This window comes from Melospiza melodia, chromosome 10, assembly GCF_035770615.1.
Source record: "Melospiza melodia melodia isolate bMelMel2 chromosome 10, bMelMel2.pri, whole genome shotgun sequence".
Lineage (NCBI taxonomy): Eukaryota > Metazoa > Chordata > Aves > Passeriformes > Passerellidae > Melospiza > Melospiza melodia.
In genome coordinates, this window is record NC_086203.1 from 17,366,433 (window position 1) to 17,389,274 (window position 22,842).

The 22,842-nt window shown below is 43.5% G+C and overlaps 2 protein-coding genes across 2 annotated transcripts in view; one reads left to right on the forward strand and one right to left on the reverse strand.

The window, feature by feature from the left end:
• Positions 1–22,695, forward strand: part of USP4 (ubiquitin specific peptidase 4) — a 33,884-nt gene extending 11,189 nt beyond the window's left edge. Inside the window, exons 7-22 of the mRNA XM_063164627.1 lie at positions 322–465; positions 1,104–1,221; positions 2,385–2,558; positions 3,172–3,330; positions 4,151–4,375; positions 5,892–5,975; positions 6,340–6,434; positions 15,188–15,379; positions 15,920–16,008; positions 16,890–17,105; positions 17,184–17,254; positions 17,609–17,724; positions 18,209–18,358; positions 19,000–19,103; positions 20,136–20,224; positions 20,342–22,695. Of these exons, the coding sequence (XP_063020697.1) occupies positions 322–465; positions 1,104–1,221; positions 2,385–2,558; positions 3,172–3,330; positions 4,151–4,375; positions 5,892–5,975; positions 6,340–6,434; positions 15,188–15,379; positions 15,920–16,008; positions 16,890–17,105; positions 17,184–17,254; positions 17,609–17,724; positions 18,209–18,358; positions 19,000–19,103; positions 20,136–20,224; positions 20,342–20,443 (2,128 nt within the window). The 3' untranslated portion in view covers positions 20,444–22,695. The remainder of the gene's footprint in view (positions 1–321; positions 466–1,103; positions 1,222–2,384; positions 2,559–3,171; positions 3,331–4,150; positions 4,376–5,891; positions 5,976–6,339; positions 6,435–15,187; positions 15,380–15,919; positions 16,009–16,889; positions 17,106–17,183; positions 17,255–17,608; positions 17,725–18,208; positions 18,359–18,999; positions 19,104–20,135; positions 20,225–20,341) is intronic.
• Positions 1–22,842, reverse strand: part of SLC38A3 (solute carrier family 38 member 3) — a 238,553-nt gene that overhangs the window by 167,415 nt on the left and 48,296 nt on the right. The gene's annotated exons all lie outside the window — the stretch shown is intronic.

Sequence of the window (22,842 nt, forward strand, 5' to 3'; positions counted from 1 at the left end):
GGGAGGTTTTGCTTGCTTATTTCAAGGTGGTTTGCTCATAAAATTAAAGCTTGCTTCCCTCTCACACTGAATTGCTACTTATTTCTGTCTGGGACCCAGATTTGCCTTTAAGCAATAATTGTTGCTCCTACTTCTGGTACATTTTTCCTGATATTTCTGTTCCAGACAATTGTTTGGAAATGTGATCAAACAGATTAAAGCAGTAAATTCTGTGTGGGGTAACTAACTATAGCTCAGCAAGTCCTTAGAGTTTTGTGGGAGGTGGGGCTGGGGATAAAGAAAGTAGTAGCACTGTTTCTGCTTCTTTTTCCTTTCTCCCAGATCAAGCACTGCAACTAGCAGAAACTTTACTACCTCTTCAAAATCATCAGCAAGTTCTTATTCCTCAGTGTCTGCCACTTCTGTCATTACTAACGGTGATAGCAGTAACTCCTATGGACTCAACAGCTCCCACCTGGGCAGGGGGTAAGAGCAGGAATGTTCTTTTTGTTTTGTCACCCTTCATGTGTGTGATCCCATGCATCCTTGCCTGTATAGAAAAGGAGTGTGATGGTGCCCTAGAGGACTTCTACTACTCTTGTGTACCTGTTTATCAAACTTGGCTTTTTGAAACCACTGCCTTCTGCTGTTCCTTGCTGACTTGCAAAAGTAGTGCATGTTCCAGAGCTTACTAACTGCCAGAGCATTGCCTGTTTTTTGTGGTGACTCAGAGCATGAGGGAAGGGATTATGTTCTTTTGTCTGTCTGCCATTGTGGTAGAAGCCTTCCAGGTACAGATCATAATTCTCTTATTATTCCTTAAAGTGCATTATCTAGACTCTTGCTGTGTTAGGGTAGTGTGCTGTTTACTTACAGACAGAGGAAATGAATGTGTTATGGGCCATAAATAAATAATAGACTTTGTAAGGATTAATGTTTCCAAAGTTAGCATGTACATTTTTTTCCTGATATGCAGCATTAGCCCCTATGAGGTAGCGCAAACAGGTAGCCTGATTAAAAAAATTCAGTAAACAGTTTTCTGACTTGTATTTGATGTGACTTCTAAATAGTAGTGAGACTCAACAAACTCATTGTGGAGTTCACTGTATTGTCTTTTCTTGCAGAGGTTCTGGGTTTGGCTGTAACTCTTACAACTGCAGGGACAGTGCTTCCCTCTCACAGCCTGGACTCTGTGGACTCAGTAACCTTGGAAACACCTGCTTCATGAATTCTGCATTACAGGTAAGAATTAGAAAGAGCCCTCATTAGAATTAAATAAAAGATCAGTCTCATAATATTGTGCATTAAAATCTGTGAAAAGAAAAGAATATTTAATGTGATTCCATGGGTAGACTACACCTCAAAAATAAACAGACCAAAAAATCATGTTTAGTTTGGTTTATATTTAGCTCATTAGTACTGTAAAACAGATTACAGTGTTGGGGACTGAATCTGAAATATGTGGCATTTGAAATGGCCAGGGGAAGTTGTATTGAGCAGGTGCCTGACTGTAACACAAGGTCCCAGTGCTGTGCCCTGCCAAAAATGTGTGACATGGAGGATGTTTTGGCTTGTGTGGGCTGCACAAATACATGAGCAGCTCACTGTGTGCGGTTCTGGGCCTGTGTAAAGATTCTTGAAAAATGAAGAGCATGAAAAGCCACAGGAAGGGTTCAGGTTCATTGTACAAGTTGTTAAGGTTGAAACAGTGATGCAAAGCTAATAATTATTTCTTTTCTTTTGAACTTAATTTCTTAGGATTATTTTGTTCATTTTAAAGAATGCAAAAACTTGCTGGGGTAGTTTTTTGCTAAGAAGTTAAAACAAAATATGAGACAAATTGTATGAATTTTGATTTAAGGAATGGGCAAACTTCTAGTGTGATACCAATGCTGTGAAATTACTTCAGTCACTCTGTGATGGCTTTGAAATCTGGAACAGGTCTTAAAATAACTAATGCATTATGCACATGGTATTCAGGACACCACAATAAACTTGGGCTGCCCTGCTTTTTGTTCAACATGATTTTATTTTCAGTTGTGTCATGGTATCCTTAAGCTACTCTGTTTTCTTGGACTTAGCTAAGAGACAACTTTAAAATTTTTTATTATCCAAGTGACTTAAATCAAATGTACTTCAATCTTAGTTTGTTATGCAAACTAGTCATGTTAAGGACCAATTACTTTCTTTTTTGTATTTACCATTATGCTTTAATTTTCTAGATATCAGTCTTTCAAATGCAAATTTCTGCCTTAATTTTTTCTTTGTTTCACTAAACAAACTCTCAGTCTTACCAGTTTTGTTAACTTGGTACATGTTCTGATGTGAAAGTTGGTTTTGTTGTTTCATTGTCACACAAATCTCTTGTCCTGTGCAGTAAATTAATTTTCTTAATCTTTTCTCAGTGCCTGAGCAATACTCCTCCTCTGACTGACTACTTCCTGGAAGATAAATATGAAGCTGAAATAAATCAGAACAACCCCCTGGGGATGAGGGGAGAAATTGCAGAAGCCTATGCAGATCTCATTAAACAGATGTGGTCTGGGAGGCAGTCTCACGTGGCCCCACGGATGTTCAAAGTAAGTGTGTCCTGTTCCTGTGGCACAGCTCTGGACAGCAGAAACAGTGAAAGCTAACATGCCTGCCACGTGTTTTGATGTTATGAAGGCAGTAAGGACAGAATTGCTCCAGTGTTTCATGGTTTGTGAATGCTTTTTGGGGTACTGGGAGGAACTTGTCAGTGAGCAGTGTCCTTCCTCAGGGTTTGCTACTGCTCTTTAATGTTACTTAGTAAATGACCTCCCAGCCTGGGGGCTGTTTACAGATGAATCAGAATGGTCTTTGCTGCAAGACTTTAGCAAGGTCGTATGAATTGCCAGCTGTGAACTTTGGTCAGTGAGAAAAGGTGTGCAAGTTATAAATCTAAACATTTAAATTATGAAGTGAACATCAAAACACATCTCCTTGTCTATAACTTTGTTTATTGGTGTAATGTTCTCATTGCTTCAGTGTGAAGAGCTGCTTTCTGCTGAAATACTGAAAGTAGCTGGGGAAATGGTTCTGGCACCTTTCCCTGCATTAGCATCCAGTTCACCATGGCCTGCTGCCAGCAGAAGGTGGTGCTGAGCTGAGCTCTGCCAAAAGCACAGCCTGAGTGTTCTGTGTGCCCTCACTGTTGCCTTGGTGTTTCAGACACAGGTTGGGCGATTTGCTCCTCAGTTCTCAGGATACCAGCAGCAGGACTCCCAGGAGCTCTTGGCTTTTCTGCTGGATGGCTTGCATGAGGATTTGAACAGAGTGAAGAAGAAGCCCTACTTGGAGCTGAAGGATGCCAATGGCAGACCTGATTCGGTACAGTGCCCTTTGCTTAAGGATTCCCAGGGCCTTTAGTTGGGTTCTGGGACACTCCTGGCCTTCCTTCTGCTCACAAGCCACACAAACATCCTTCCCACAGAGCAGTGTCCTTGGCACAGGACAGACTTGTCATGCCTTGTTGCTCTCTACCTAAATAGAGAAAAGGAATTATCTTATGAGGTTTACCTGGTAGAGGCTCAATAAGTTTCTTGTTTTCAGTTTTCTTCCTGAGACTAAAAGTCTCATGCTAAGAGCAGCCTCTGATTGCCCTGAATAGACAAATGCCAGATGCTCTTTGGTAAGGAGTTTATAAGTTGTCTTGTGAAGGTCTTCAGGGAATTGTAATTTGTCTCCTTTTAGCCTGTCTTTATGAAGCATGGCCATCATTTTCCAAGACAAAAAAGCTCTGTTTTTTTTTTTCTTGAAAGCTGTAACTGCAGTTGCCTTTCCAAAGCAACAGGCAGTGCTCCATTCCTTCTGGAGAGTGGAGCAAACCTGCTTGTCCTGAAGAGCAGCATGTGACTCTGTCACTGTCCCCTCAGCTCTGTTCATGCTTCTGGCATTGTGTGCACCAAGGAATACCTGATCAAACTCAGCCAGAACAGATAGATTAAATTTTACTTGTTGCTAGGCATTAATTTCACTGAGAAATCCCAGTGTGTGGTGCTTGATGTACACATACTGGTAGTGCTCCTTCCCTCTGAAATTGACCTATCAGTATCAATTTCCCAAGTTCTCTTTGATCCTGGTGCTCAATCCACTGTAGAAATCTTTGCAAGAAATAACTTCTAATACATTTTTTTAATTGTTTTTATAGGAGGTGGCAAAAGAGGCATGGGAGAATCATAGGCTGAGGAATGATTCCATCATTGTGGATATTTTTCATGGTCTTTTCAAGTCTACCCTTGTTTGTCCCAAATGCTCTAAAGTTTCTGTGACCTTTGATCCCTTCTGTTACTTAACTCTGCCCCTGCCCTTGCGGAGGGACCGGCTCATGGAGGTGACCCTGGTGTATGCAGACCCACAGCGCAGACCTGTCCAGGTGAGGCATGCTGAAGACACACATTTCTTTGAAGTCATCTGAGTTCTATGAGATTTTAAAATCGAGACTCTGAAAGTAATCTGAAGGATATTGATGTCCACCTTTGAGTGAGGTAGTATGGGTTTGGTGATAAAAAATTTGAGATGTGAAATCAAGAGACTTTATAAAATCTTGGCTCATGAAACTAAGGGTCATGGTCAGCTGGAAGTGGTTTTCTGTGGTGAGATGACCTGTGTGATGTGCTGCTCCCTGAAAGCAGCAGTGTGCTTACAAAATGTAAAGATGTAACTTATATTGTGCCCTGGGGTGCACAGCCTGCCAAAGGGGGGGACTGTCCTCTGCTCTGCACTGGGGCAGCCTCACCTCAAATGCTGGGGGTAGTTTAGATCATCACAATACAAAAAAGGCACAAATCATTAGAGACTGTCCAAAGAGAGCCATGAGGATGGTGAAGGGGCTGGAGGGGAAGCCTTATGATATCACAGGTTTGTTCAGCCTGGGAAGAGGGAGGAGACTGAGGGGAGAAACCTTGTGGTCTTCAGCATCCTCACAGAGGGAAGTGAAAAGGCAGGCTCCCTGTTCACCTTTGAGACCAGTGACAGGACCCTGGGGAAGGGCCTGAAGCTGAGGCAGGGAGGGTCTAGGTTGGATGCCAGGAAAAGGTTTTTCACCCAGAGGGTGGTTGAGCCCTGGAACACTCCCCAGGGGAGTGATCACAGCCACTGTCAGAATTCAAGGAATGTGTGGACAATGCTCTCAGGCACAGGGTGGGATTGTTGGGGTGTCCTGTGCAGGGTCAGGAGTTGGGCTTTGATGGTCCTTGTGGGTCCTTTCCAACTCAGCATATTCTATGGTTCTGTGATTGTAAATGGGTAAGGCCGCTGAATTTCAAACAGAATTGAAAAATAACTCCTCTTGGGGAAATAAAAAAAGAAAAATGACGTTTGCTTATCAGCCTCCTCAATAGACTTGTTTTAAATTTGCCCCCACTGTATTTTCAAATGGATACACACATCCCTAAAGTAGCCTTGTGCTTGCCACATGTCACAGAAGCACAGGCTGGGGCACCCAAGGAGAGGGAGTGGATGTCCTTGATGCAGTTCTGGAGGAGCTGATTGGCAGCATTTCCATGTCTGTCAAGATTTTTGCCTTGACCTTCAGCAGCATTGAAGAGAATGGCTCTAAGATGTTTTTTATCACAGAAAAAACCAGCAATTTTATGTTCTAAGCAAGCTGCTGTGTCTGGTGATTATGTTTTTTCTTGGGTTTTACTACTGCTGAGCCTGATCACCGCAGAAGGCTGTTCATGGCTTTCATTCCCTCCAAATCCCTGCTTTGTGTAAGGCAAAGCTGAGATCCAGAAGACCTTCAAGTGTGTGGCTGTGACCTTAACTTCAGCAGAACTCCTGTAAATTAAAGATTTAAGAGTTTTAAGAATTTATTTCCATTTTCTTGCTCTCTGCCTTGTATGGGTTTCTTTTGCCTGGTGTTAATATAACATTATTTTTGTTTCTAGTACCGGGTTGTGGTGCCAATGATGGGGGCCATCTCAGATCTGTGTGAAGCACTTTCCAAACTCTCTGGTGTTCCTGCAGAAAATGTAAGGATAAATGGAGACAGTAATGTTGATAAATGTTTATTCTTCTTGAAGCATTTTGGTGGCCTAGCTTTTGTATGGGTGATAAGCTGAACTAAATGGGTTAGTGACAAAACTGTAACAAATTAAAATGCTGTTCTTTGCTTGAAGATTAAAAAGATGCATGAAATAGTCTATATTCTGATAATTCCATTGCAGTAGAGAGGTTTAAGAGAAGGGACAGAAAAGCAAAGTGCAGCTGATGTTGGTATGCTGACAATTGTGATAGAGAATTGGAATAAACTGTAGCTTGAATTTAAAGGTAGTTTGCCAAAATTTATGTAAGTTTTTACTATAATCACTTTGCAAATCTCACTTGCTGTCCTAGATGGTGGTGACAGACGTGTATAATCACAGATTCCACAAAATCTTCCAAATGGATGAAGGTTTAAATCATATCATGCCAAAAGACGACATCTTTGTGTGAGTAAACTGGGAAAATGCCCCATGTGAAGAATACTGCAAAACATTTCCTTTGATTTTAGGGTCTAAAACCCAGTTCCTGTCCCCTCACAAGACCTAGCCCTTCTTGTAGACCTTTTGCATGGCTCAGCAGCACTGCTCCTACCAGCAGGTCAACATCTGCAGTGTTCAGCTGGCATTCTTCTAACACAGGAGGACATGGCCCTTGGATCACAGTAAACTTTCAGTCTGGTCTGTGTTATGCAGTTTAGAACTTCCTACAAGCCTCTTTAGGACATAATTACATCTGGATTACAGTTTTGCTCTTACTGACATTTTTACTTTTGCTCAAGGTTGTTGTTCTTATGTTTTCCAAATCAGCCAAAAGCTTTGCACCATTAGTAGGATAGTACAAAGTCTAAGTTGTTGCACTCTGCCTTTCCAAAATCCATCATTGGTGTTAGAACACCCTGACTGGGCGTTTTTATGGGCTCTTGACTGTTACTAAACACTGTATCCAAACTGTTGTTGTGAGGGCAAAGCTGAGGATTTGGTCCTGCTTGATGTTCTACATGTGTGTGGTGAGTGAGATATTTTCAGTCACCTCTGAAATCTGGTGAGGAGAGCAGAAGGTGATCCTCTATTGCAGCTGAAATAGGAGAACATTCCAGTGCAAGGATATTGCTGCCATGGAATTGTTGGGTCTGTGTGGAGACTTGCACTGACATCCTGTGGTGCTTTGTGAACCTTTCATGGGGTGGGATGCTGTGACATCCTGGTGCTCTTCTGTCATGCTGTCTGTTGTGACTTTATTGCTGAGATGTAATGAAGGAGTTCTGTAAAAGTTGTTGTCTTCATCTTCATGTCTTCATCACCAGTTGGGATCTCTGGGAAGGAAGTTTGGCTTCTATGAAATCTGTTTGTAGAGTGTTAGTTTGTAAGTCTGTCTGTCTCTGCAGCAAGTAAAACATTTTAAAATCAAGAAGCATGATATTACAGTGGTAATTGCAAAAAAACCTCTGCTTTCATACAGGCATAACATGTTGTAAATCCCTCCCCAGAAAGTAACTGTGTGTCTGAATCAGGTCTGGTGTGGGGCAAGCATTGGCTGAACTGCTCCAAGTGTATTTTCCCTTGCAATTGCCTCTTCCTTTTCTGTGCAGGGTAACTGTAAATGAGGTGCTGCTGTGAGTCACAGTGAGTGAACTGACCTGGGTTAAAAATAACCTTCTGAGGAAGAGGAGAGGTAGCAGGAGGAAGTTTTGCAAATCCTGTTTTTCCATGTACACCCTCCAAGATCTTTTCAGCACTAAGAGGCAAGTGCAAGAAGCCAGGCACCAGGGCAAGAATTAGGAAAAAGCTGTTCATAGGAAGTCCTTTTAATGGGTAATGCTGCCAGGAAAAAGATATGTAAAGTAATATTCTAACTACAGCTAAAAACCAGCATTCTTTTATTGAAAGAAGTCTTGTTTAAAAAAATGAGCAGAGAAACACTTGTTCATAAAGAGGAAAGTATTTAAAAGGCAATTGCATAATTACTTCTAGTGTGGGCAATCTACCTGCCTTGCCTGGTTATAAAAGGTCTGCTGTTAGGTGTTCTAAGATCATTCAGTGAATGGTTAGAGTAGTGTGAAGGTTCTTGACTTCCACTTTCTTTCCATGTATAATTTTTTTGTCCTGCCAGCTTCAAAACCTGTTTTCCATTAGGGGATGTACTTTTAGTTGTGGATGTACCTCTCTGCCTTCTGCTTCTTGCAGAAAAGATGGTTTTACAGTTAAAGAGGAACTTGTCACGTGCTGCTCAAGCTGTTGTGTTTGTGCCAGAAGTTTCAGGCAATGCCTTGGCAGAGCAGGTTTCTGCCTCCTGCAGGTACTGTGTGGTGTGTGGCTGGGGAATGTGGTGTGTGGTGCTTTGTTCAGGTTGCTGCTGCCAATAGCTTCAGGAGTTTCTGATGTCTCAGCAACTTAACTTCTTAGATTACTGGCAAATATCTCACTGTTTATTAAAAAGAGGAATAAAAATACTTCAAAAAAAATAGGTCTTTCAAAACCTTCCACCTTTAAAGAACAAACTTGTTTCCACTTGAAATGTTGAGAAACATTTTATTTCCCCAGAGTCAATGAAGAAGAGTTTCTCACTAAAAAGAATTTTTTTCTTCTTAAATTGAGGCAAATTCTTGCCTCAAGGAAAAGACTTGCTGCTTGTGACTTGGAGGATGCTCTGTATGCCTGCACAGTCCATGAAATGCTCAGCTTGGAAAAGATCTCCTGTACTGGTGATGGAGCTGTGGGGTGTGTAATGGTTACACAGAATGATGCATCTCTCTGCTGTTCTGGAAGAAAACTGGCTTTGTATCACTTCATGAAGGGGAACAGATGCCTTTTATTAGAAAGTACAGCAGTGTAGGGTTTTACAATCACAGTATTTTCACCCAAAAATCACAGTTGAAATAAATAACTTAAAAAAGACTCAATAAAACAATGCTAACTCATCAAACATTTGTTTGCACTACATTTATACTGGATATTACCACAAAAGAAACTCTTAAGAACACTTTCTAGAGTGTTGGGCTGAAAAGATAGCAATTGCTTTTTAAGAAAGGAAGAATTCTTCTGGAAGCTTCTTGCCTACCATGTTTTGAAAACTTAAATTTTTCCTGAGATTTGTATGAATCACTTAATGGCCTTGTATGGTAAGACTAAAACATACCAGCTTTGAGTCTAGGAAGATAGAAGTTACAGAACAGATGGGTTTTCAATAGCATTACTTATTTATAAATCAAATAGGGAAGCTGCATCATTTCAGGGTGTTGGGCTCAGTGCAGTAAAGCCAAGTGAGAGCTATGTCAGCTATCAGGTGTGAAAAACAAACTGGAAAGGGATTATCTGGTAGTCCTGGCACCTTGTGCAGGGTGTGTTCTTATACACTAAATCTTAATGTAGGTGTGCTTCAAGTTGACATATAATGGAACCTGGGATATGACTGAATACTGTCTATTAATTTTTTTATTGAAGTAAAAGATGTTTTCTAGAATCAAAGTATCTCTTGTATTTAAATGATACTTCATGATACTTGCTGTCTCATGTGCTTGAACTCTTTCCTCACTCATGTTTTATTGATCCTGTCCCTTTTATATACTCATCATGTGCTCTTATTTCCCAGTAAGGTTCAGTAACAAGGCCTCCCTGTGGGAAAACTGTAATGTGTATATCTTGCTCCTTGTTTTAAGTAATTGCAGTTAAATGCTAAGTTTCTTTCACTGGTTAGAAAACAAAGGGAAAAACTATCCAAAACAGAGTTGAAGCAGTACAGCATATTCAGAAACAGATATTTCTTACGTGTATTTCCCCAAAACTTGTGTGCATTTCCCAAACTTACATTTTGAAATTACACATGGCTCAGTGGGTTCTATTGATTTTTGAGGTCTTTTTCTGAAGGATTTTGTTGCCTGGTCTTTGAATTGAGGTAGGCTCACAGGCCTTTTCTTTTATTCTTCCTGATTCCTTGCACACTGAGTGAATTCTGAGAGAAGTTGTGATAAACTGAAGGCCACACCCTTCCATTTAAATGACTTTTTTAAAGATGTAACAGTTTCCTTACCTGAGAAGCACTCCTCCCTTCCACTGGCCGAAGCAAACCAAGGTTGTTTTAGTAATCATCTGTACTTATTTGCTGGACTCGGGGGATCCAAAGAATGAGTGAGTAATGATAGGGCAGTACAGAGCCCTGGGGCTGAGTTCATGAGCAGCTGCCATCCACTTGTTCCTGTGTTCCTTGTTCTCATTATTCCCCTCTAAACATGACCTTGCTCAGATCTCCCACCTGTGATCGCCTTTGTGGCTGTCTCCTGCAACAGAAATCGGTTGTGTTGGTGGTTCTGAAGCTGCAGGATCTGCTTGTAGCTTAAACTGGCAGTTCTTGCCTTCTGTACATTTCTTAGCATCATATTAAGTTGTTTCAGGATTGAAAAATTTAATTATGAATGTCAGTCTCTTGCAGTGTTTCTGCAGGCTTGCTTTGCTGAGAGCAGTAGCCAGGCCTGCCTGTGACAACAATACCTCTGTGGTTTGCCAGACCTCTTACTGTATTGTGCACTGGCCAGCTGGCAACACACATCTCAATTCAGAATTCAAAAACTCCTAATACTGCAGGAGATTGGTGCTCCAGCAGAGTTGTGACTTAAAAAATTAAAGTCAGTACTTTTGTACTGGTGTCTTGCTTTTGACACCAATGTCTGTTAAGTCTCAGCTTTTCATTTGGGCCTCTGTTGGTTTGTTAGTGAGCAGATCATGGATTTCCCTGAAATGCTTGGGTTGGAAATGTGAGGGAGCAGGAGCTCTCACAACACATTGCAGCAGGAATAGAGCAGCTGGGATGGGCCTTGGCTTTTCTGAGCATTTGCTTGCCAGAGGACACGGCCTGCAGAATAGGTATTGTAGTCCAGACTGTTGGTGAAATTTGGGAAATGTGCTGTATATGGGACGTATGGATATTGAGGTGCCACCTTTTATGGGATATTTTAGTGACAGGAAGAACTGTGGGGTTTTTTTCTGGTTTTCACCCTAGGGTTATGAGGGAAGGCACATTCAGTTTTTGCAAGGCATCTTGGACATCTTGAGATGTGCATTGTGAATTTTAATGTGCCACTAAAGTGGTTGGGAATACTGAATCTGGGGGACTGAGGAAAGGGGGACTCCATTTGGAACTTAAGCTGAATGGATTGCAGTTTGGAAAATGAAGATGTGCTGTGCCCTGGATTTCTAAGATATGTTTTTCCTCTGAGGTGCTCAGTTTCTGGTTCATCAGTTCTTCTGGTTTATAATTTTACCTGTTGAGCTCTCTGATAGTAAAACCTCAAAAAGAAGAAATGCAAATACACACTGGTTGATATTTAGGTGACTTCAAGTAACTTTGAAATGCATTCCAAAATTTGCCTGGCACCTTTTACACGAGAGGACAAAACCACGTTTTCTTCTCCACTGAGAGGGAAGGAGGATTCGGACATTTTGGAAGTTCTCCAAGCCTGTTCTTTCACAAGGCTTTGCACACATCTCTTTCTCATCTTGACAGGTTTGGAACTGTCAGGTAGACCTGGAGCAAGTTGTGTTAATATTTATCAGAGAAGAGCTGAGATGCAGAAGTAGAGAGGGTTGCTAGAAGTCTTGAAACAAGATCACTGATCCACCATGCAGGGGCAGTGCAGCCAGAGAATGATGGGAGTATCCCACTTCTCACAGCTGGAAATGGTTCTCTCCAAGCATGTTGTTCTGTGGAAGGACAGGGAGGTTTGTGGCAAATAATCAGAAATCTCTGTAAAGGTGGTCTGCAAATCAATTTGATGCCAGTAGTTCAGTGTTTGTGCTGAATGCTCTCATTGCCCAGGCTAAGCAGAGCACAGCATTCAGCACACAACCCAAACACTTGCTGTTTCTTTTCCCCAGGTCCTGGGAAGCCCAGCCCCCCTAGGACCTCCGGCTCCCGCTCCAATGTAACCCCTCACATGGACCTGCTGGTGCTGTCCCACCACCAGGGATCCTGCTGGAGCTTGGAGCCGGCCTACAAGGGCTCAGGTAAGTCCCACATGGAAACAAACTCCACAGCCCATTGCAGGGACATTGCTCTTAGTGTTTCTTCTTAGTTCTGAGGAACTAAGAAGAAAAATGATCTGATGGATCGACTAGATACCCCTGTTCTCTTAGCCTGGCTCATGGGGCATATTACAGAACATGTATTGTTTATGTTGATAAAAGTTTCACAAATTGATTTGCAGGTCACCTTTAACCTATAAAAGTGTGCATATTTGAATAGGATCTATTCAGTTTGCCATACATGCCATGTTTTCTGCCTTCTCTTACAACATGCTGTGTATTACATTCAGATAAGTTCATGGTCTTGAACAAACATCACTGGCTGCAGAGATGTCAGGTTTGTTAGTGTGACTGAGCCTACAGCAATTACTGAGCTGAGTAAGTGAGGTCAGCAGACCAGCAAGTCCAGTTTTATACAAGACATTTGAGATCTTGTAGCAGACTGATCTGTGAAGTTTGTTCACACTTATTAAAACTGGGGTTTTCTTGTTTGCAATGAGGGTTTGCGTCCTTTCCTAAATGAACTTGTATTTTTTTAAGCCAAGTATAAATCTCCTGTGTGAATTCCTCATCATTTTTAATCTTGTTCCTCTGAAAGACTGGGAAAATCTTTTGACCAGGTTCTGTGGTGCAAACTGTCCATTGTCTTAAGAACATTGCATTTTCAGTCTCTGATCTCTTAGTTGACTTGTTTGTATGTGTTCTGGTATTATGAGAGGAAGTAAACAGATCAGATGTATCTCCATTTCTAGAAGAGATCAGAATATGTGCCACAGTTTCTCCCAGTTTTTTTCCAATCCTGTGTTTATTCTTACTATCTACTTTTGACCCTGTTGTGGTTTCTCAGCAGCATCTCTGGGTTATTGTACAGTAGTAACTCCTTCAGACAGATCTGTTTGGCAGCTTCTGCAAAGCATTTCTTCCTGCCTTTCTTCATTCTTTTTCAAAATAGACTTCTTGGTTGTTGCTGTAGACTGACTCGTGGTCCACATAGTGTTTTGCAGCTGGAGTTAGTATCACAGATCCCAGCACCTGTGAGGGAATGTTTCAGTGACATGCAACCTATATATTAGCCTGGTGTTCAGCTCATTGTCCTTTCCTGTAGTTCTGGTCCTTCATAGCTTTCCATTCTTCTGTGCACTTGCTTTACCTTCATTGTGCAATGGAACAAAGTTACCTCATTGCTCCGTGCCTCCTTTCTGAATTAAAACCACACACCTGAACCTCCATAATGCTGATAAAGACTGGTCAAGTCCTACCCTATTACTTAGTAGTTTTCAGACACTTCTGAGTTGTCATGAATTATAAAGGCAATTAGCCAGTATCTAGCAATGTGGTAGCAGCTGAGCTAATGTTTCTGACTTCTAAAACCATGTTGTGTCTTCTGGAGTAGCATCACCATCATGTTCTATTATTTCAATTAGGTTGTAACATACAGAATTATGGAGTATTGCCCAGCAATTCCCAGTATCAGCTCTATGGCCTGTTACACTGTACTTAAAATACTTTGGCTTTGGGTTTTTTCAAGGGATAGCTGTTTCTCAGGAGATCATAAAAATGACAGATCTTGATTCTGATGTGTCTGCTTTAGTGCTAGTATATAAAAGGTGTTCTGAGGTGGAATGGGTAGAGGGACACTTGCATAATCTGTTGTGTTGGGGTGAGAAGTGTGTGAGATGCTCTCTGCAGAGTGTTGTGGGGTGCTGCATGCTGGCTCTTTGTGATGGATGATCTCTACCTGTGGAAATAACCTTTTATTTCTGTCCCATCTATTCCTTCTCATGGGCAGGGCTTCATTCAGGTGCTTGAGGGTGGAGTGTAAATGGGGCTTCATGAATTGCTGCTTGCAGAGCAGTGTAGGTGGTGTGGGAGGAGTCACAGGAGTGGCACGCGCTGAGCTGTGTTACAGGAGTCCAGGCTAAGGGTCTCATAGGACCTGGTGTTAATCACAGCTTATATTCTGGGACTGATTATGGCCTTTTGTGGTTTAAACAGTACTAAGTGAAATAATTCACCTTTTTGTAGTGCTGTTTCTCAGGAAGCTTTAGGAGGTGTGGGCTGTATGCAGTGCTGGTGTCCAGCTGAGTAGCATTGACAGCCCAGAAAACCTCAACAGCTGCTGGCATTGGACTCTTATGCTGACTCTGAGCTCTTGTGTTCTTGGTGGGCTGGGACTCCCTGGCAGGATGTTTTCCTTCTGTGCTCTACTGAACTCAGTCCAAGTCCCAAGCTGGGATCGTTTTTTGTTGTAAGTAGGATGAAGCAGAGTTACAGCTCTGAAATTTGTTCTCCTCCCTGCTCTGAACACAGGAATAAAAAAATGTTTCCCAGCTCTTGACAGAAGGGGAGTGTTTGTCTAATGGAAGAGAATTGTTAGGAGTTTGAGGCATTCAGATATGTGACTGTGGTCTAGGTCATTATGTGTAGTGACATCTTTTCATGAAATCTTTCTTTCTCTTTCAGTTTTAAGGTAAGTCTGGGACAGGTGACTCACTAAATTAAAGAACACTGTGACTTGGTATTCCTGAAAATGAATCTTTTGTAATGAATAGGCCTGAAGCAAACAGTGTGATAGTGTTGGAGCATGTGGTTACTTTTGCGTCTCCTCTGACAGCTGCGAATACCTCATTTGCTGTTTCACCCAGGGCACAAACTGCGTCACAGTCTCCTCACTGTTCTCCCAGGCTGTTTGTTGTCTTCCAGAATTTTTCTTGTTTGTTTACTGTCCTTGGATTTTTCTGTGAAGCAGATGTTTCCAGACTCTTGGTTTTATGAAACATTAGCTGCTCAGTGATGTGAGCTCAGGCCATAAAACTGATTGAGAGGCTGGCAGAATGCAAGACCCAAGGTATCAACAAGATTTCTTTCTCCAGGGGGAACAAACACTGTCAGAGGAATTTCAAAGTTCATTTAGTATTTTTCACTGGTGGAGTTGTCAGGGTAGTGTCTTGGGAGGTGATTGGTAACAGGGGTTTGAATTAGGAATAAAGACAGAGGGAAGGTGGCAGCTGAGTCATTTGCAGGTGCCACTGTGAGCCATGGGGTGTGTTCAGAAAACTGCTCTGTAGCATGAGGACAGCACAGCCCTCTTGTACAGTGGGAGAGACTTGAACTGAGTTCATATTGGTCCTGCTGTGCTTCTTGGCAGTGGGAATAACCCCTGGAAATACCTATCTTTCAAACAGGTATGAAGTGTGCAAGCCAAGTGAGGATGGCTCAGAGTATGTCACTCTCTCCATTTACTTTCGGGAGAAGACAGTGAGGCAATCCAGCAACACTTCAGGGACTGTGCTCTTTGGGCAGCCACTGTTAATATCTGTGCCCAAACACAAGCTCACTGTGGATCACCTGTACAATGTGGTGTTGGAGCAGATCAGGTAAGTCATGGCTGTACCTTTGAATCCTGTGCCAAGCTCTAGATGTCTCTTATTCAATTACACTGTAATAGGATTACTGAATCCTTGTTACAGGGAGAATTTTCCTTAATTTGTGTGGGTTGTATAAACCAGGATTTGCATTGCATTAGTGTCTGGAGGCCCCAGGGACATTTCAAGGTCCTGTTTTTTTCGGCTTTGTAACAGATATTGCTGGCTCAGCCTTGCAAAAGGAATCAGGAGCAGAACTGAGGGCATGTTTTCAGGGCTCACAGATGGGGCCACCATAACTTACTTCTGCCTTTTCAATATACAGCCAGTGAAACATGGAACAAGCAGTGAGAGCAAAGATTCAGGGAATTGTTGTTTGACTCATTCTGAGGGCTCTTGGTGCTGTCATGTAAATGTACATGGTGCTGTACAGGTTGGGTTTTGGTTTGCTGGTGGGAACTGGGCAGCAAGAGCTGATTAAAGAGGGCTGTGCTGCTGTTCTGGTGCACAGCTCCAGTATGGCTGTGTAAGAAATGTATCCCTTCTCTTCAGCCGCTGTGTGAAACTCCCTCTGGCAGAAGAATACTCTCCACCCTGCCCAGACAGAGGAACCTGCAATGGCTCCAATGGTGTGGTTGAAGGTAAAGCCCTTTCAAAATCTGCTGGAAGCTTTTCAGCACTTCAGCTTTCTAACAGCTTTGGTTTGTGCTGTATGTATTTGGCTTAAGCTCTAACAGGTTGTTTCTCCACCATGATTAAACCACACAGTTGTGCTGGGTATCTGCTTGGTACAGGGAGAATCTTGTAGGCCATTTCCTTCCTAGGGAGATCAGATGTGCAGCAGCTGCTGAACAAGGTGTGGATGTGCATTCATTCTGACCAGTGTTAGAGAAGTCCTTACTTAATTGAGGTGTCCAGGTGCCTCCCTCCAGAGGCAACCCTTCCTGACATGCCCTTTGGTGATGAAAACTGGCCTGTTAGGTCACAAAGATTGTGGAGAAATTTGTCTGTTGGAGGACATAGAATCAACAGTTTCATTCCTAGGCCACATGCTCTCTAGGAGGCTTTTAATGCTGATGGCACATGAGTGTTTCCCTTCCCTGTTTGAAATGATTCCCTAGTGTAGCCCTGAGGGTAACAGCTGCAATTAAGTTAAATGGGGGGAAAACCTGCCCATTTCCCCCAAAGAGTGGAAATAACTTTCCTGGTGACTTACATATTCCTTTCTGTGAAGACACCCAGCTGCAACCTTGCTGATTCTCTCTTGGGGATGCTTCTCAGGGTGTGCTGCCAGGAGTCATTGTTAACCTGCAAACTGAGCACTCTCCTAAACTGGCATCTGCTAAAGGAGAAAACACAACTTCAGATGGAGTGGTTAGCAAGCAGAGGTTTCTTTTTCTGTGTGCCTTTTCATTGCTTCCCACACAAGTGGTGTGTGTTGTACAGGCTGATGCACACAGCTGTCCATGGGAGGTGTCACTGGAGCCCTGTTACATTGTCCTTGTTTGAAATGTTTGTCCAGGCGACATTGAAGAGATGGAGCATCAGGATGGTGGAGAGGAAGGCAAGGAAAAGCTGACAGAAGTTGACCCCTGCCACTCTGAGGGTTGTATGCAAGTGGAGTCAGCAAGAGACCTGCAGCCTTGCAAGAAACAGCATTTCACTTTAAGCCTTGTGAATTCCTCTGGGACCTCGGAGATAAACTCCATTGTTGAAGGAAAAATCTTAAAACTGAATGGTAATTATTTTCGTGCTAGTTTTTTTTCCCCTTTCTTCTTTTTACACCTGTACAATAACTATTTCCTTTTTTTGGCAGCTTTTTCTGCAGTTGCTATTGACTGGGATTCTGAGACACGGAGGCTGCTGTATGATGAACAGGAGGCACAGGTTGTAGTATGCTCTTTTCATAAGACATCTATGTAAATTTGCATGGTTTTTAAAAGGTGATAGTAAACAGTGTTCTGGTGGGTCATGGTTTTAAAAGAATGAACTGTTTTTTTTTTATAACAGAATAGGACAGTTTTTACTGTCTTGTAAAAGCTCTAAACCCAAGTGAGGACATATATTTTCTCTTAAGGACTATTTAGCATAAGAAAGGAGTGGCTGGAAGCTGGAGATGATTGTCTGGGTGGGGAAGGAGGTGCAGAAATAGGCATTGTGGGGAAAGTGAGCATGTAATTTCTTGATGTCAGGGATTACAGAGTACGTGGAATTGACTAAAGCACCTGTCTCTTTCACTAGGCATTTGAAAAACATGGAAGCATGCTACAAGTACAGAAGAAGAAGGCTGTTGTAGCCCTCAGAGACTGCATAGAGCTCTTCACTACTATGGAAACACTTGGTGAACATGACCCGTGGTAAGAACCACTGTCTGCCTGCCATATTTACCATCAAATGTAACTGTTTGAGTTCATATGATTTTTCATGGGATTCTTATCATTTCCCAGGTCTGTCCTTTTGTCCTTATCTTTGAGAAGTCTGTCAGATCTGTATTAAGTCATTGACTCAATAGGCTGTGGGCATGGGTTAATAAAAGTATTTGTTTCTTGCCTATATTTAAGAAAAAAGTATCAGTGGGAATGCAGCTTCCAATAACCAGGCTGTTTTTCAAAGTTGGTTTTTGTACAATGTGCAGTCAACATACTTGCTGTAGGACTATAAAATGAAAGCAAGTGGAGTTTGGAATTCTCTGAGGCAGAATGTTCACCTGCAGATTCCACAGGCAGTGTGCCTTCTGTCAGGCATGGACTGTGCTTGTGCTAGTGAGGATCTTTAATGGAAGGCCAGAAGCTTTTCCTTTCATGCAGTCATTAATTTCCTTGCTTGTTGCTCCTTCCTTAGGTACTGCCCTAACTGTAAGAAACATCAGCAGGCCACGAAGAAGTTTGACTTGTGGTCTTTGCCCAGGATTTTGGTGGTACATTTAAAACGCTTCTCGTACAGCAGATACTGGAGGGATAAACTTGACACGGTTGTGGAATTCCCCATCAGGTAGGATTCTTCTCTCAAGCCAGGAAGATCTTGGTCAAGAAAGATGTACTTCTGATGTTTCTGTTGGGTGGGCTTGTTGTAAAGGCTGTAAGTGGAGCAGGTGTTTTCTGGGTTTGAATGGCTGGACAGCAGGCAGGAGTTGAGAGGGTTAGTGTCTTTGGGGGGGTGGTTTTTGTTAATGCTATTCATCTCAAAGAGCATTAATTACTAGCAGGTACTGTTCTGAAATTCACTTAAGCCCATGTCATTCAACCAAGAGAACTTCTGTAGCAATTTTGGCAATTTTTTTTGGCAGTGCTGCACTTGCAGTATTGAGTACTGCACAATTACAAGATGAAAGCCTGCCTTGTCCCTCTGCTTCTGCATCCTGCTGTGGGATGAAGCAAATCTCTTACTATTCCTGTCTCACTCTTCATGCCTACACAGGGACACTCCCAAGCTGTGTTTTATTCAACACCTCCCTCTAAACTGGCAGTGCTTGGTGTGTTTGTCAGGACCTGCCTTGTGTGGGAGGGGTAACAAGCCTGGTCTTCACACTAGCAACACCTGGCCCCTGAGCAGCAGAGCAGCACTGGTGCCATGCTTCATTTCCTAAAAAGTGATGGTTACTGGTGTACTGATAGTTCTGTGTTTCCTTCCAGGGGTTTGAACATGTCTGAGTTTGTCTGTGACCCAAGAGCAGGCTCATACGTGTATGACCTCATTGCAGTATCCAATCACTATGGAGCCATGGGAGTGGGCCACTGTGAGTAACTGCTGCTGTGTCCTTGGGCACAGGGGACATGGGAGGGCTCTGCACTGGGACACCTCAATAGCCCTCCCTAAGGTGACTGGTGCAAAACTGACCTGTGTTTGTGTGCAGGTGAGTATTGGATTGGGATCCTGTTAGGATTGGAGGCCAGATAGGCAGCAGCACTTTGGCCTGAGGTCTGACTGATGCCTGTGGGACCCTGGTTAGTTGTCATTAGTTTGTGTGATGGTGTTCCCCAATTTATGAGTGGAGTCCAAATTTTTCAGTGCTGAACTTGAAATTGTGACACTGGCTGACAGAATGTCTCCACCTTTGCACTGATAAGAACTGACATAGCAAAATGTCATTTCATCAAGAGAAAACCCACTTACATACAAGTTTTGTACATGATGAGTCTGTGTTTTCTGTCACTGGTTTTGCTGCAGCACAGATGAAAAGTGTCTGTGAGTTCCCTGTATCAGGTGTCCATGCAGATCCATGCTGTAGGTGACACTTGTAAAACCACCCAGAAGCAATTTACCATTGAGAGGATGATGAACTCCTGTAGCTGAAGGGGCACATGTTGTGAGGCTGGAGATCACAGCCAAGAAGTCTTGGCTGGAAAAGATGTTGAGGGACTTCTAACTTCATTCTTGAGTGAGGATTCTTGCAAGAATCAGATCAGATCCATTAGCAGCAGAGAACTTTCCTTTCTAGTGAAAATGCAGAGTCTTAAACTGTGCGTGTTTGGGAAAGCTCTGACTCAAGGGCAGTGAACAAAGCCTATTTTTTTCCCCTAAGTTTCTTTTCCCTGTATCTCAGCTGGCAGGGCTAAGCCTGGTGTGTGGAACCTGGTCCTGGACTAGCTGGGCCAGCTGGCATGTTGTAGATATTCATGTTGGTTAACTAGGCTTGGGGCAGGCAATGCCAAAGCTGGCTCCTGGCCTCCCAAGCACACGTGGTTGGAGTCCCAGTGTCCCTCCCAGGTGTGCATTCCCTCCCTGCTGGCCCTGGCCAGCCTGCTGAGCTGCAGTTCCTCCCTGACAGACACTGCCTATGCCAAGAACAAGGTGAATGACAAGTGGTACTACTTCGACGACAGCAGCGTCTCGGTGGCTTCAGAAGACCAAATAGTGGTGAGTATTTGGCTTGAGGCTGTTCCAGCTCTGTGCTTTGTGTGGTTCCCTGCTTTGTGTGACGTTGCAGCCAAGCTGTGTGGATGGTTTCAGGTGGGTTTTCTCTCTGTTTGGTAGACAAAAGCTGCGTATGTGCTGTTCTATGAGCGCCGAAACAGCGAGGAACATTCTGCCCCCTCTGCTCCCCAGGAAGAGTGTGATGGCATGGACACCAACTAAGCACCACCTCCAGCACTCAGCCACCATGGTAGTGGTTGCTCTTGTAAAGCAATGCCTGAGGCGCCTGAAAATTTTTCTTCCTTCTGTAGGGGTCAAGCAGAAAATCAAGCACTGAGAGAGTCAGTGCTGGGGGTTGCAGAATAGCACTGAAGAGCCAGGAATAGGTGCTGACACTTGGGTATTTAGAGGCCAAAAGTAATATATATTGGAGCTTCAATAAAGTTCTTTTTAAAATCTGGCTGAGCTGTGTGGCTAGAGGCAGGGGCTGGGGCTCTGGTTCCTGGGCTGAGGGTTGTAGCTGGGGTTGGGAGAGGACAGCCTGAGCTGGAGGCCAGCACAGCTGAGCCTTGAGGGGCCCGTGGAGGAGAATGGTGGGTACGATTCTGTGAATCGGCATTGGGGCTTCCTGCCACCTCTGGTGTTGCTGTTGGGCCCTGCCTGTGGCAGGGAGGCCTCCTGCACCTTTTCTGGAGCTCAGTTCAAATCTTTGTACTTCTGGTCTGTTGCAGTCTCTGCCATTGTACCTAGGTCCCCTGGCAAAGCAACAAATGTTTCTCTTGCTTGCATCCTTTCACTGATGCATTTGAGGCTCTCCTGGGCAGTTTTGACTCAGCATTTTTTATGTGAACACTGAATCTAGTGATGCAGGAATCTTGGCCAGAAGTGAATCATACTTGCCTGTGGTGTGGCATATGTGCAGGCTGATCCCCATGGAGATGCAGGTTACAGCTGCTCTGGCTCCTGTTCTTCTGCAGAGAAAATACCATCCATAACATTGATGATTTCTTGTCTTTTCAATCTCCTACACCCCTCACTTCCAGGCTGCTCTAAGCACTTTTCTGCTGCCAGCATTTCTCCTATGGTTTGTGCAGTAACAGCATTTTTATCCTTTTTTTGCTCATTTATGTCTCCAGCCAAGCTCAGCACTGTGTCCCCAGAGCTGTCACCTGTACAGGTGACAGCCCAATGCCATGGATTGTGTGAGTTTTCAGCCTTTTCTCTTGCAACTTTGGTTTTTTTGGACTGCTCTTTCAGCCCTCCACCACCCTTGAGTGCTGCCTTTCTATCCTCACCTGATCACCCTCTGTGGGGCTGCAGGTGTCACAGTCCTGTCCCAGGTCCTGTTGGCCTCTGCTGTTCAATGGTTCTGCTCCATCCTTTTCTCACAACTGGCAAATGCTCTTCCCTCTGTCCTCCTTTACTGAGTGCTGCTTTTTAGGATTCAAGTCCAGCTTTCTTGAAAAGAGACTCCTGTGAGTCTCAGTGGAGAACTGGTCTTCCATGTGAAAAATGGGAAAAATTCCAGAGCCTTAGCCTGTATTTTTTAGGGGAACATCTAGCTCAAGGTAGTGACCCAAACAGGAGGGTTTTTCCTTTTAGATCCAAGTGTGTTGGCAGAATGAAAGGCTGAGACTGGCTCAGTGTGCTTTTTGTTCCCTCTGGAATATGTGCTTGCAGCTGCTGTGGCTTCAGTGCTGCCATCATCAGCTGTTGTGGTGGTCAGCAGTGCTCATCCATTCAACTCCAAACTTTCCACCTCAGCCCCACCTTTCTGCAGCCCAGGCAGTGCCTGACATTGCAGTGTGCCTGTCCCTGCACCCTGGCAGGGCAGCACAGGCAGCCCTTGGCCAGGGCACTGGAAAGTGATGGGGAGGAGGAAGGGGCATTGTCTCTAGCCAGCATGCTGCTGATGTGATTCTCCTTTGTGGGATTAGCTTTAAAGCATTAAAATTTAAATTTTGAGGTCACAATTGCTTAGTTGCTTCTGCTGTTTTATTTTTATTTTTGCAACTCTTAATATTGAATTTTTTTTCCTTATTACTGAGGGGAGCATGCAAAAAGCAACTTTTAAGCTGTAGCGCTGCACTGAAATTACTCTAATCAGCATTTTTTTGTTTGTTTTACCCAGAAAGTAAGTCATGTGGGCATTCCAAAATGGGGAATAGAGGAAAGGGAGGACAGTAAAAGACCTTTTTAAAAGATAAATCAATCTGAAGTAGCCTTTGTCCTCCTCCTCACCTCCCTACCTGTGCTGACACTGAGAAATGCATCTGTGGGGTTCAGTCTCAGATCCTGAACAGACTGTTGTACTGCAGAACAAGCAGCCCAGCTCTGCTTTCTCTGCCTCTGAGCTGCTGGGCTTTGGCTGGTGTGTGTGTGCTGTAATACCAGACTGTTTTTTAGACTAGCACTTTGTAAGTGGCTGGCTCTGTTGTACAAAGAGGAAAATTAAAGAGTGGTTTGCACTGAAACTGGGTTTTGTTGTGTTTTCAGCTTTCATTACGTGGCCTAGCACTGCTGGTTGTGGGGATTCCTGGTGCTCTAGGAGAAATTTGGGCTGGGGGAGGGTGAGTCCTGCAGAGCCAGTGGGGATCTGGGAGGAAATCAGCTGCTGAGGG